General features: G+C 45.8%; 1 protein-coding gene across 1 annotated transcript in view; it reads right to left on the reverse strand.

The window, feature by feature from the left end:
• Positions 1 to 742: 742 nt before the first annotated feature.
• Positions 743 to 13226, reverse strand: part of chd7 (chromodomain helicase DNA binding protein 7) — a 72232-nt gene continuing 59748 nt past the window's right edge. Inside the window, exons 28-41 of the mRNA XM_085439989.1 lie at positions 12155 to 12284; positions 11770 to 11885; positions 9655 to 10057; positions 9335 to 9543; positions 8260 to 9243; positions 7734 to 7900; positions 6518 to 6772; positions 6174 to 6344; positions 5567 to 5800; positions 5252 to 5467; positions 4966 to 5106; positions 4756 to 4860; positions 4492 to 4672; positions 743 to 4390 (exon numbers count right to left, since the gene is read on the reverse strand). Coding sequence (XP_085296115.1) covers positions 3327 to 4390; positions 4492 to 4672; positions 4756 to 4860; positions 4966 to 5106; positions 5252 to 5467; positions 5567 to 5800; positions 6174 to 6344; positions 6518 to 6772; positions 7734 to 7900; positions 8260 to 9243; positions 9335 to 9543; positions 9655 to 10057; positions 11770 to 11885; positions 12155 to 12284 — 4376 coding nt within the window. The 3' untranslated portion in view covers positions 743 to 3326. The remainder of the gene's footprint in view (positions 4391 to 4491; positions 4673 to 4755; positions 4861 to 4965; positions 5107 to 5251; positions 5468 to 5566; positions 5801 to 6173; positions 6345 to 6517; positions 6773 to 7733; positions 7901 to 8259; positions 9244 to 9334; positions 9544 to 9654; positions 10058 to 11769; positions 11886 to 12154; positions 12285 to 13226) is intronic.

Below are 13226 nucleotides of genomic sequence, written 5' to 3' on the forward strand. Positions count from 1 at the left end.
TATTTCATCTAATATCCAAGCAGTCTGCTGGTCAGAGAATTAGCATCAGCTGCAACGGTTAGAGTTGAGCAGATGATAAAATTATGGTGAGATGAGATCAAAATGAGAGAATTGCTCACCGGGCCTTAGTTTGACAAAAAAGGCCAAAGGCTGCAGCTGGATGGATGATGATCTCAGTAGCATCAATCAGTTTTGCAAAGGGAATTCTACTTTAGATTCAACTTTATGTGCTAGAAATCAGGACTTTTATTAAAGCGCTAATTTTCTGTGAGTCTACTATAGTGGCTTTCACATCCATCTTCTTACATTTAACCAATCCGTGGTCACTGGACTGGAGCCTACACCAGCTGTCGGGCCAGGCACACCCTGGACAGGTCCTCAGTCTGGTGGCGTGTTCACAAGAGTCCCATTTAAAAAACCAAGAAACCCCACAAACTTTAATCTTATATTTTGGTCCCTTCAGCTTTCATTTAAGTCCTCAAAAAACAAAAACATGTCTAACTTTTTATAAGTGAGGCCCTTTTTTGGTACCAACTTTAATTTTACTCAAAGGTCAACACTATAGCTTTTAACATTTGTAAAGGAAAAACAAAACTTCCTGTAATGACTCCCAGAGATTAGTTTCTTCACACAAGCTCTTATAAAAGACAAAAAAAAGAAAAAGAAAAGAAACAAACAAAAAAAAAAACCCTGAACATTTATTCAAGTGCAGGGAGGCAAATGATGAGACACAGGCTGAGGATTGGTTTCCTAGGCGAATATCATGATTCACTTTTATTAAAAGCATCATAGCTACAATTCATCATACATGATGTCTCAAAAAACAAAAGAAATAAAAACAAAAAACAAAAGACACACACCAAAAAAAAAAAAAAAAAAAAAAAAAAAAACATTTAAAAAAAAAAAAGAGGAAAAAACATTTACATGGTATGTCTGTAAACTTCAAGGCTAGATAAGAATTGAGGTAATGCTCTTCAGCTTGCTGGCTAAAAGTAACAAAAAGTCCTTTTTTCAAGAAAAGTAGCTAAGTAATAAAGGTACCTGATTATTTTAACTCTTTAACACCAGTGCATCAACAGGAACAGCGTGAGACAAAATTGATTGCAGTACTTATTTGTCATCATTTACAGTTTTAGTTTTGTTTTTCTATTCATACGACACTTGTGGTTATTTATAGTGTGTGTGTGTGTGTGTGTGTGTTGGGAGAGTGATGCTGGAACATTCAAAAGCTGCCTTGGTTATTGCTGTCTCAGCGTTAGAGAGGAGAACGGGGATCTTTGATGGGGAAGGTGTTCCCCTCACCTCTAACCCACTTCCCTCTCTCTGCATCTGCTGGGCTGGCTGTGAGAGCAAATGTTTAATAATAAAAAACAAAAAAAACAAAAAAAAAAAAACAAGACCTGGCCACAGTGTGTGTCTTTGAATGTACTCTCAAATATCTGAACCACTCGCAGCACTTGATTCATATCAGACACTTGAACTGGCCTCAGGGGGGGAACGGAAAATCAAGCACCGCTTGCGCTTTTTCAAGTATTTCAAACATACTCAGTGAGAAGAGTTGAACTTCATATAGAAAATGCAATTTTCCAACTCTGCTGAAAAATGTGTCTCAGTCCTGCGTTGGCCAGGCCTGGTGTCAGTGTGTGACTAAAGCAACAGTCTTTAAAGTGAAGGTCGCCAGGGAGCAGCACTTGGCCTGGAACTACTGGGAGGAGGTGAAGAGAACAAAAACAAAGTATTTATAACATGCTGCCCCCCTTTAAAGAATAAACCTGAAGCATCGCATCCCGTTGTAGACCACTTCTCTAAAATCCATTTACAGAAGCCTCCCAAATGAGGACGCCTGGATTAAGCAGCTCGAAGTGGACCAATCAGAAAACCTGATTGGTGTCAGACCCAGCCCGCTCGTCACCCCCTGAGCCAAAACCAGGCGCCTTGAAGCGGGAGGAAGGTTTTGAGATGTGGCAATGGAAAGACCGGAGACTGGTATTCAGTGTGGGACTGGGTTTAACAGTATTGGTTCAGCGTGCACACAAGCACACACACGTACACTCAAAGAGAAACAGTCCTCCCAGAAACAGTCACATGACAGAGAAAGGGGTTAGTGTGAGTGTGTAGTGGTGGACACCTGAAAGAGCGTGTGCAGCTAATGATCAAGTACGTGTTGGATGTGTGTGTTGTGGAAGTCAGTGTGTGAGACTGAGCTTTTTTCTTTTTTCCTTCTTCTTCCTTTAGGCCAGTCTGGTTTTGTTTCCTCCTCCACATCTACCTGGTCTGATATGTGAGAACTTAAAATCTGTTCTTACTCAGAACAGCTCAACTCCATTACCCACAATTCCTTTTGCAGCAGCTTTGTCAGACAGACAGTCGGGTTAGCTGTAATGCTGTTTTCCTTTTCTTTTGAGCTCACGGGGGTGCACTGCAAAGCAACCTCAAACCCTGAATGAGACGGTTCAACTCTTCCATGACCCTTTCTGCTTAAGGCTGTGTGAGTGATCAAAAATGTGATCCGTCTTAATGTACAGTCAGTTAAGTAGTTATTCTACCACTCAGGTGATGGCTACACATTAGAGATGATAAACCTCAAACCAATCAATTTAAACATGATAAATCTGCATTAAGGTTTTGACACCAATGCAAAATAATTAAAAGAATCTCACTGACTGAATATTCTGTGTCAGACTTCCTAAAACAGTGTAGTTTCTGGCTTTAGGCTCTTCCAACTTCGCAGTACACCCCTTAAACGCTGGAAAAAGTGTTGGCAGGGGATGCTTCTCGTTTTGATGAGATGCTGCCGACAACAACAAAACAGTCCAGACGAAAAAACAAAGGAAAAAAGGAGGAGGCAAAGAAAAAAAGACATTTGAGAGCTGAAAGCAGCAATAATAATAATAACAATAATAATAATAATAATAATAATAATAATAATAGTAGTACTACTGGAACCCTTGTGAAGTCTTGTTTGAGGGATTGTGGGAGGGAAGCGTGGGTGCACCGTTCACAGTGTGCGCACACAGGCCAACCAAACAAAAAGAAACAGTCTTTGAAGAGCAGCCGAGCACTCGGCGAGCGGCTGTGAGGATTTTCCCTGACTACACTATCGATCAGAAAGATTTAACTTAACACGCACAAACCTCGTTCTCTCTGACGCATAGGAAATATAACTGGCCAAAAAAACAACAAAGTGAAAGTAAATCATCAACAACAATGCAAAGAAAAAAAAAAAAGAATTTATAATAGTTTGGATATTTCTGGTGGAGGCGTGTAAACGTGGTGGGTGGAGGAGGTGAAGAAATGTCCAAGGCCAGTCAGTTTTGTATTTTAGTTCAGCAGTCACTCTTGTCCTTCTGTGAAGATGCTGCTGCTTCCTCTGCCGCCGCCTCTTCCTCCTCCTCGCCCATCCCTCCATCCTCTAAAGCTGAATAATCAGCCTCACTTCTCATCTCCCCCTCCTTCTCCTCAGCTAAGTCACTCTCTCCTCCTCCCTCTTCATCCTCTTCCTCTTCTTCCTCCTCTTCTGCTGCCGCTTTCAGATCTGCCTTCTTGTCCTCCTTCTCTTGGTCTCTTAGGACATTTGGAGTCCCAGCACTGCCCCCCAGCGCTCCAGCCATTGCATTCTGTAGTTCAGCAAGGTTGGAGGCGGTGGGGAAGCCCGGTAGGCTGAGCCCTCCAAGGCCTGGAGGTAGGAACATAGACGGGTAGAGGAGACCAGGGGCCATGGTGGAGAGAAGAAAGGGGTTGAATGCCAGGGTGTTAGCAGACATGCCAGCCGCAGCCAGCAGGGTGGCAGCGTCACCGTTGATGGTTGCCTCTGCTGACGAATCGGCAGCTGGGATCTGAGGCGCCACGGCGTCTTCGCTGAGGGATGCCTCAGTTTTCTCTGCCCCATCCTCTTTCTCCATCTTCTTCCTCTTTGCCTTCTTCACTCCTTCATCGTTTCCCTCAGCTGCCTCCTCGTCCTCTCCCGCCTCATTGCGGTTTTCTGCTTCGTCTCTCTCCTCTCCCTCCCTCTTCCTCTTTGTTGTTGCCGTTTCGCCACAGTCTCCTCCCTCTCCTTCGGCTGTTCCGTTCGTTTTGCCTGCTGTGGTGGTGGCTGTGGAGTTGGGTGGAGCTGGGGCAGCGGCTGTGGCTGTTGCCAGGTTACCACCAAAGAGCCCGCCGAGGCTGAACATGTTGGGTAGGGCGGTGGCCATGTTGGGAAGGCCTCCCATGCCGGGCAGCATGAGAGGCAGCATGGAAGCGGCGGCGGCATTGGCAGCGGCCTGTTTGGGGTCTGTGGGAGGAGGGAAGGCCATCAGACCTGCAGCCAACTGGAGAGACTGAAGGCTCTGGAGAGAAGACAGGTCCATCCCTCCAAACAGACTGTTCAACAGCAAAGGGTTGATGCCTCCTGCAGACACAGACACATACAGTAAGTGAGGGTTCAAACACACAGTCTACTGAGACACACTCCTGCCTGATCCAAATGCCAGACGGTTGGTTGGTTCGTACCTGCTGATGAAGCAGCCGTGGCCAGTGAAGCCTGTGCAGCCTGAGCTGCAGCAGCTGCCTGCGCAGCAGCAGCTGCCTTGGCGATCTCAGATTTGGGGCGACGCCCCCGACGGCGGACGCCCTCCTCTCTGACTACAGGGCCGGTCAGAAGGCGGTCAAACATCGCTTCAGGGAGGAAACCCTGTGTAGACAGGGATTTTTTTAAAGTAAAAACTTCAGTTAACTATATTATCACCAAGTGTAGGTTGTGCCTTCGTTACTCACCGACTGTTTGACAATATCTGTCCAATCAGGAGCAATCGAAAACTCTGGGTTCTCCAGCAACCACCTGGGAAGCTCTTTCATTGGAGGAGCCATGGCTCCGCCCATCTAGAAAACAGGAAAATGAAGTGAGGTTGGTGTTGAAAATGTCATTTTTCTGAAACAAAGAGACGATCTTGGAGAGGCAGTGATAGTGCGGCAGTGTTAGCTTACCTTGCGTCCATTCCTTCTGTTGACCACAGGCACTCTCTCATCCCCCGTCAGTGTGTTGATGTCTATCTTGTTGGGGTTTCGACAACGATGGCGCTTCTGCTTAGGCTTAGAGAACGGAGACAGCAGCAAGTCCTCATTCTTCTGTAACACAAAGAAAACAACACAGGGCACATTTAAGAAACGCGTCCACAAGTCGCAGCACAACATCCATCAAGTGATAATCTCGCTTGAGCTTTAATCCACAGTAATTATCAAATAAAAATGCAGAAAAAACAAGAGGACTTACTGGTGTGAAGCCAGGCATATCCATGGTGTACGTTGGGTGCTGCCTCAGCCATTCGCCGAGCTCTTTGTTGGAAACCGCCGTCTCTTCTTCCTCCAGATTGCCTGAGGCGAGAGATCTTGCACTGGGGCTCTGCTCAGAGACATTGCGGGGTTTGTGGACATGTGAAGCATCCTGAAGCCCCTCCACACCTGAGACCTTTGGCCCATCTGCATGATCCTGAAAAAATGACGCAGAAGGAAAGATTACCTTGACAATCTGTACAAGGATCACATCTGTGTGCATGACACAAATGACCACATTTGCCCTCCTACATACCCCTTCTGTTCGTCTGTTGCCCATGAACAGCAGCTCCAAACCCTCCACATTTTTCCTGCGGCCACGCCTCCTCTTAATGACAGGCAGGTCAGCCTCCAGCGAACCGTTGGCTCTGTGTCCAGTCGCTGGGCCTTGCTGAAGCAAATCCATCTGCGCCTTGAGGGAGGAGTTTGTCACCAGGGCACTGGAGAAGCTGGTCAGTGAGGGAGAGGCCTTGTGGTGATGGGGCATACCCTGAAGATCAGATCAGATCAGTTGTAATGCATCAACTTTTACACTTTAAACATTAATACAAAATCTGTAATTCTGTCAGGACCAGTTCAGTTAAAATAGGACTGGCATTCCTTCTGAAGTAATTTTTATGGCTCTGTAGTAGCACACAAAAGCTAAAGAGGCCAAATACAGCAGGCGTGTAACATCATACACATTAGAGGAAATGCTGCTGACTTCATCAGCTGATGTAGGCTGGAACTGAGACAAGCTGATGTGCTAAGACTGCTGACTGAGCTCAACTGTGTAGCCCGCCAAAACTGAAGTGATTTAGTTTAACAACAGTAAGACTCAATCGTTAAGAGCTAGTAACTAGACTGAACGTGTTAGTGAGCACCTTGGTGAGGTCTATAGCCTGGCTCTGGGACTCGGCAGCAGCATGGCTCTCTCTCAGCTGTGCCACCATTTCCATCAGGTTACGTCTCTTGGCTGCCCTCTCTGCCTCAATCTCAATCTTTTTCCTCCTCCTCCTTCTCTGTCGAGGCACCGTCAGGCTCAGAGTCTCCTCCTGCAATAATAGGTCAGCACTCAGTCCTCCTTCTGTTCCAAAACTGCATTTCACATATGAGCTCGGCACAGTGTCGTCATTTCCAAAAACATGATGATGGTAAACTGAGAATACTATTAATGGGTAACGTCATTTGTTGAACTTGTTTAGTGTACATGTGTGCAAACACTCACATGAACCTGAGGTGATAGTGTTTTATCTTCACTCCCACTAAATGGTGTATGGATGCCGGCCATTGTCAGCTCAGCCAGGCTCCGCCTCTGGAGCGGGCTCTCGGTCGCCATGGCTGCAGCCGCTGTTGTTGCTGAGGAGCCGTGCCCTGGCAGGAGGTTGCCAGGGAAGTCGAATACGTGGCGTCTGTTGACAGGCCACTTGCCCTTCAGGACGGCCTCGCAGATGTTATCCATCCTGTTGATCATCACTCGATCCTGAGTGGAAGAGAGAACCGGGTGAGGTGATGGATCATTCTGTCAGTTCCTTTGTCAGCTTCATTTCCTGCGTACTGTAAATCTCTCAGAACCACGGTTTTGCTTGAGAATCAGACTATGTTTCAGTTTTCTAAAGTATATTTCAGCACATTTTGGGGAAAAAAATCAAACAGAAAACTCTCTTCTGTAATTCTTTCCAATCACTCGCTGTTTTTACAATTGCTGCTGAGCTACTGTCAAGTAAACACTTCCCGCACAGATGTTTCATATTAAAAGCCTTGCAGTAGATCAAAAGGCATAATCCTCCTTCTGGTAAGCAGTTCATGTAGGGCTGGTTCTGATTATTTCTTGGCCTAAAAACTATCAGTACATAGCATAAAGAATTCCTCAAACTTTAAGTTGTAGGTTTTTACAAGGTCCAGTTTCAGTTGGAGGACAGTTCAGTTCATTATGGGAAGATTAATGATGAAAAAAAAAAAGTAATATATATATAAATAGAAAAAGAAGAAAAAAAAGAGGGGGCACATTAAAATTTTTTTTGACAAATCTTAACAGTTCAGACTTAATGTGGAATGTTTATACAAAGGGTTGAGTTTAAGTACTGTGACTGCATAGGAACAGCCAAGCCAAGCAAAGAAAGAAAGCAGAGCTACTGTGTTGTGTGCATGATGTGATTCATGTGCTGACAGAATTACTGCTTTAGAAATCGAAATTCCTGAAATTAAAGGAGACTGGGTATGTGACGTCATGGGTATAGATATGCCTAATATGCCAAGGAGTGGCCAATCAGAAAAGGGTCTGCTTTAAAAACTTGGAGCAGAAAGTTAAACTGGATCGTAAAATGTGAGTCAGGAAAAGCTGCTGTAGTCGAATAATCTGTTCACTTTAACATGTGAGAAATTACTATATTGTAATTCCAGCCTCCGTTGTTTGTATCCGCTGGCTAGTATTTGAGACTCACCTTAGGCCAGAATGAGAAGCCAAAGGCTCGGTCCTGTAAAGCCTGCAATGCAGAGGTTTCAGGCAGGTCGTCGGGGCAGAAGCCGTCTCTGGTTTCATCCCGGGCCGAGGTGCTCAGAGATGCGATGCTCTCCTCGTCAAAGTTCTTCTGCTCTGACGCAGCACTCACTGTGTCGAGAGAAGGAAAGTCATGCTACAAGCCTTAATTAAAAAGACATTCTGAATTGTTATCGAGGGAGCTAAACTCATTTTTTCCTCTCGCCCCTGGAACTCGGGCCTATTTCTGGTGTTTCCCCTCATGACTCGTCAGGGTTTTAATGAGCCTGTGACCGAGTGTAGGCCCAGCAATAACAGTGACTGACAACCAGGGCAAATAAAGTCAGTAGCAAAAGGGTCATAACACACAAAAGTGAAATGAGAGAAATTTGTGCAAGCTACAGTTAGATTTGTTTTATCAGAGATGAGGCGAAGAACTCATGGTTCAACATTATCCCTGCTCAGATCACTAACTCGGCCTTCACTCATACCTTCAGCCTGAGAAGACTTCTCCGATTTGTCATCTTCATCTAGCCTCTCCTCCTCTTCCTCCTCTGGGCTTTTCTCTGTGTCAGCAGACTTTGGAGATTTAGGAGACTCTGGGTTCTCCTTTTCTTCTCCATCTTCCTCCTCTGCAGTCTTTTGAGCTGGTTGCACTTTAGGAGAGGAGTGTTGGAGTTCAGCGAGTGTGTCCTTCTGGTCACCGAGTGTGCCGTTTTTCTCTTCTGTCAGGTCTTTGTCCTGGTCATTGGTTAGCTTCTCTTCTTCACCACTTTGCTCTTCTTTGTGCACTTCTTCCTCTTCGTTTTCTGCCTTTGGCTGGACCTCTTCTTCTTTCTTGATCTCCTTACTTTGTGATGCAGCGGTCTCATCTTTATCTTCTCTGATCTCTCCCTCATGTTCCTTCTGTTCATCGGGAGTTTCAATTTTAGCACACGGAATGTTGTTGGCATCCCCTTCCTCCATTTCGACCACCATTTCTGCTTTCTCGTCCTCCATCTTTACAGCCTTCTCTTCCACCTCCTCCTCTTTTGTTGCATTGACAGCAATTTTGGCAGCAGCTGTGGCACTTGCCAGTTCCGCAGGGGTTAGGAGCGGAGCAGAGGTACTTTCTGCCCCTCCCATCCCAGCTTTGGTGATCTCTAATGAGGCTCCTATGCTAACGTTGGCTCCTCGCTGGCTGGTAAAGCGTTGGTGGGCCTCCAGGAAGGCCAAGGTTGGGTCGTTCAAGATGTGATAATCTGTGCGGCTCACACCATGTTTCGAAGCACCCAGGAGGAGGTCCCGGTCGTGGCGGCCACACTCCCACCACTCTGGAAGGTCTGGGGAAGGCTGACAGAGCTTGAGGCGTTCAGAGAGCTGAGGGTGAGGGAGGACCTGCTCTCGGATGCGGCGGAGAAGCTCGATGCGGTAGAGGGTCCGAGAGGCACGCTCCTCTGTTATGGGGTCAATGATCAGAGTCGGGTCTGGAAGTTCTGACGACAAATAAGGCAAACAAGAATTAGGAAAATAAACATCACTCAAGTTTAAACAATCTCAAGAAACGTGTCCATAAGTCCACCTTACCTGTTTCAGTCTTGACTTGCATTCTGCAGACCCGTTTACACATGGCGATGAATGAATAGTAGTACTTCTCCAAGCTCTCGTCTGTTTTCTTGTCCAGTCGAGCAAAGGCTCTGAACTGCGTCCAATCAAATTTCTGACGTTTGGTATCAAAAACGACTCCAAAGGTTGAAACAACGCGATAGAAGTCAGCCTCTTCACGACGCGTCCATCTGAAAAAGAAATGTAAAGAAAATTACTGGGGGCTGTTGTTAGGGAGTCACTGTCTCTTTAAACATAGAAGCATTCAATAAATAATAACTTGCTAATAAATGAAACGCTACCTCTGTCTTCTTTCCTTGTAGTACATTGCTCCCTCAGACACCAGGGAGCTGGCGTTCAACACTGGAGATGCCTCTGGCATAAACTGTCCACCTTTGACAAAATAAGCACTTCCTTTAGCCAAATATGGGCTTCCTTCTGCCATGAACATCCCTGCGCCATCTTGGATGTAAGGTGCTGCTCCTCCCGTTTCAGTAACCATACCAACTGAAGGCAGGAACTCCCTGCGTCTTCGTCGCCGGCCATCAGGTCGGTTGAGTGCCTCCTGGCGAAGCTGCTCTCTCCGGTTGGAGCGCTGGTAGGCGGTGATGAGGCGGCGCAGACGAGCTGTCAGAGCTGAGGCTGCTGGCCAGTAGAGGCGCTCATTGGAAGCAGGAGCCCTCTGACTGTTTTCATCTGATTTTGCTACCGGAGAGAAGAAATGATCTCAGCGTCTGAATAGTTGTTCTATACTGTGCTGCTTCTGGCAAAGCGTACAATAATTAGTCAGTAATGGCAGCTCACTGTGCTTTATATCTTTTTTTTGCAGTCATAAATATTCTGTCTCAATGAACATGGTTAAAGTTTGTACAAGTAATCCCTGTGAGCCAAAAGCTCAGGCTTCAGTCTGCTATGCACTCGTTTTTTTTCTACTTTTGGATGTGTGATATCAGCAACGTTTTACTCCGGAGAGGCAGCAAATCAGAATGAAGTCGAGTTAAATGAGGGGGAATTAAAACACAGAGGATGAATTGAGGTGGTGCTTCAACGCTCATAAGACACATGAGAATTCAAGTCAGTTCAGTTTTATTTAAATAGCACCAACAGTTCCCTCGAGGCACTTTAGACTGTAAGGTGAAAACCCTACAATAATATAGATTATTCCAATAAAATACGGCTTCATTTGAAAATTCATTTTTTGTAATTAAACCACATGACAAATGGTTTCAGTCAGTCAGCACTTTGTCAAAAACTACTTTTGGACAGTAACAATTTTTGCTCGCCTCCGATCTTTCTGGACATTAATTCATTAGAAAAAAAGAAGCATTTTTTTAGGTTTTTCAACCTGCTTTTATGTGTGAAAAGGTAAGAGGAAGAAGATTAACGCCATTAAACGATCCACAGGGTTTAAGTCAACTGATCTTACGATAAACCAGGAGCGATTTTAGCCCATTTTTGGGGGTGCTTCAGCAAAATGAATCAAAGCACCCCCAAAGATTTCTTACTTTTTTTGACAATATTTGCTGTTTTTGGGACACACTACTAAAAGTATAAAAAGCATACAGTACTGAATTGAGATGGAACATTTTAACAACAAAAGTATAGATAACCCCTCCTCCCTCCCAAAATAGTTTGTTCCAGCTCGCCTCTCCCCTGCTCTGGCTCTAGCGCTGTTGCTGCCAGAGCGATAGTGGCTGAGACGCAGCGGAGCGGAGGTGTACGTGCCTGCCTTAAAACAGGACATATTAGCTGCATTTAACCTTCAGTTACTCTTTATATAGTTAGGTAGGAGTCAGACCATGTTTCTTTTTAGCTGAAAAACATTACACCAGGTAACCTGCTGTGTTGAAAACGTGTTTCCCGACTATGTTTGCTACCCTACAATTCGTCCTGCTCTGTAGTAAAATCAGCGACATTTGACCGTCCTGTTGCTCCCACTGAAATGTATACAGCCTATTTAAAATCTAAAACGTAACATTGTCCGTAGCCTGCTGTTGTTACCACTGTCCTGTTTGAAATGTAATGAGAGAAACTGGTTATTTTGTCATATGTGCCGATATTGAACCCAAGGTACTAACTAGAGGGTAAAATTATGATGACTGATAATGGAGATGAAGACAACAGACGAGAACAGGGAGGAACAGGGGTTTAAATGCATCAAGGAGACAGTCAGAGGGAACTCGGGACAACTGGAGACATTTAAGGATGCAGGGACTGACAGAGATGGGGAAGAAGTCTCATTGTGACGAGTAAAGTTTACCTTGCCTGGATGGGCAGCTCTCTGGGTGCTCAGCACCCCCAAAGCTCTGATCCTAGAATCACCCCTGCGATAAACTGATGGGAACCTACTAAATTAATCAGTAGGTGCGTTAAAGCCACCTTTCACCCCTTCCCCTCTTTGTCTGTATGGAGTTTACCTTCATTCTCTCCCTCTACACCCTCATCTTTGTCATCAAGTGGAGAGTTGGTGAAGTCATCCATGTCGTCTTTAAAGGGCATCCGCAGCGGCTTGTATTCGGGATCCTCATCCTCACTGTTGAAAGTCACAGGGAAAACTTAGAAATTCACCTTCTGGAAGACGGATTCATTCCTTTGTCACTTTAAATCAGATCATTCCAGGCCGTGCAGGAGTTCTGAGCACCACTTGAAGAAGCTTAAGTGTTACAACAGAGTGGGAAATTGGACAAACTTCAAAGGGCATTACAATGTGACTAATGAAACACAGAGATGGGGACTAAAACAGACAATACTACAAGGACAGGAGAGTAAAGAGCTGCTGGTCAGTGAAGCCTGCTTTCTTACCCCTCAACACCATCTGCCATCATGTCAGAGCCCCTCTGCTCAGCAGCAATGGCTTTGGCGTCTGGCATGCCCACTCGCTCCAAGAAACACAGGGCGGGGTCAGCACGCATTGAGTTGTACTTCTCATAGCCTGAAGAGGAAGAGAAAGGCATGAGAAATACAGACACCAGAAATCGACGCCTGCAGGTGTGGGAGGATAGAGATTAGAATAGTCAAAACTGGAAAAGAATAACTAAAAGGTTTTCCCTTCAAGACACACCCAGCTACGGGCAAACTCCTACAAGGGTGGGTGAGAGAGAAGTTGTGCTTTCTAGCTCAATACTAAACAGGCAGAATGCCCCCCCACACACACTTCATATTAAATGAAGGAATAGACAAAAACAGCAGCAGAAGGGCAGACCCCAGGAGCCAGCTGCTGACAAGACAGTCTGTGTGTCCGTGTGTGCATGTTTCTGAGTGCATACACTTGCCCATGTTCTGCCCGTGTGTGTGTGCTTATCCAAGTGAGCCTGCAGGTGCTCATTTGTGTCAGAGGGGGAAACGGGGGAGGGGGGGGGGGGGGGAGCAAGGAGGGATGGAAAGGAGAAGGAGAGAAGAGAGTGTGTGTGTGTGTGTGTGTGTGTGTGTGTGTGTGTGTGTGTGTGTGTGTGTGTCGTGGAGTCTGTGAAAGTGAGCTAGTGAGTGTGAGAAACTGTGCGTGTTTGTCCGTTAGGAGCGTTCAGGCAGAACAGATTAGAATGTGCAGATCCTACCGAGACACATCAGGAAGGAGAGAGAAAGACGGGTGAGAAAAATGGAAGGAATGAGAGGAAAATACAGAAGAGTGGGGTGGAGGGTGGGAGGGAGGGAGGAGCATGAAGAGGAGGCTTGCAGTAACAACCGCACCACCTCTTCGCTTATCCCTTATTCCTTCTCTTTCCACCACATTTCAATTAGGAGAGATGTCACACATTGTTCCCAATCTCTGTCACACACACACCTCTGTGCCCGCAGCCAAACTTAATCATTGGGGTCTTTATAGGCTATCACTCTTTCTGTGCATATGTGTAACATTGTCTTGTGTGGCACAATC

Source organism: Copadichromis virginalis, linkage group LG18, assembly GCF_057382275.1.
Source record: "Copadichromis virginalis isolate Kocher_CV1m ecotype Utaka linkage group LG18, C_Virginalis_male_GT1.1, whole genome shotgun sequence".
Classification (NCBI taxonomy): Eukaryota; Metazoa; Chordata; class Actinopteri; order Cichliformes; family Cichlidae; genus Copadichromis; species Copadichromis virginalis.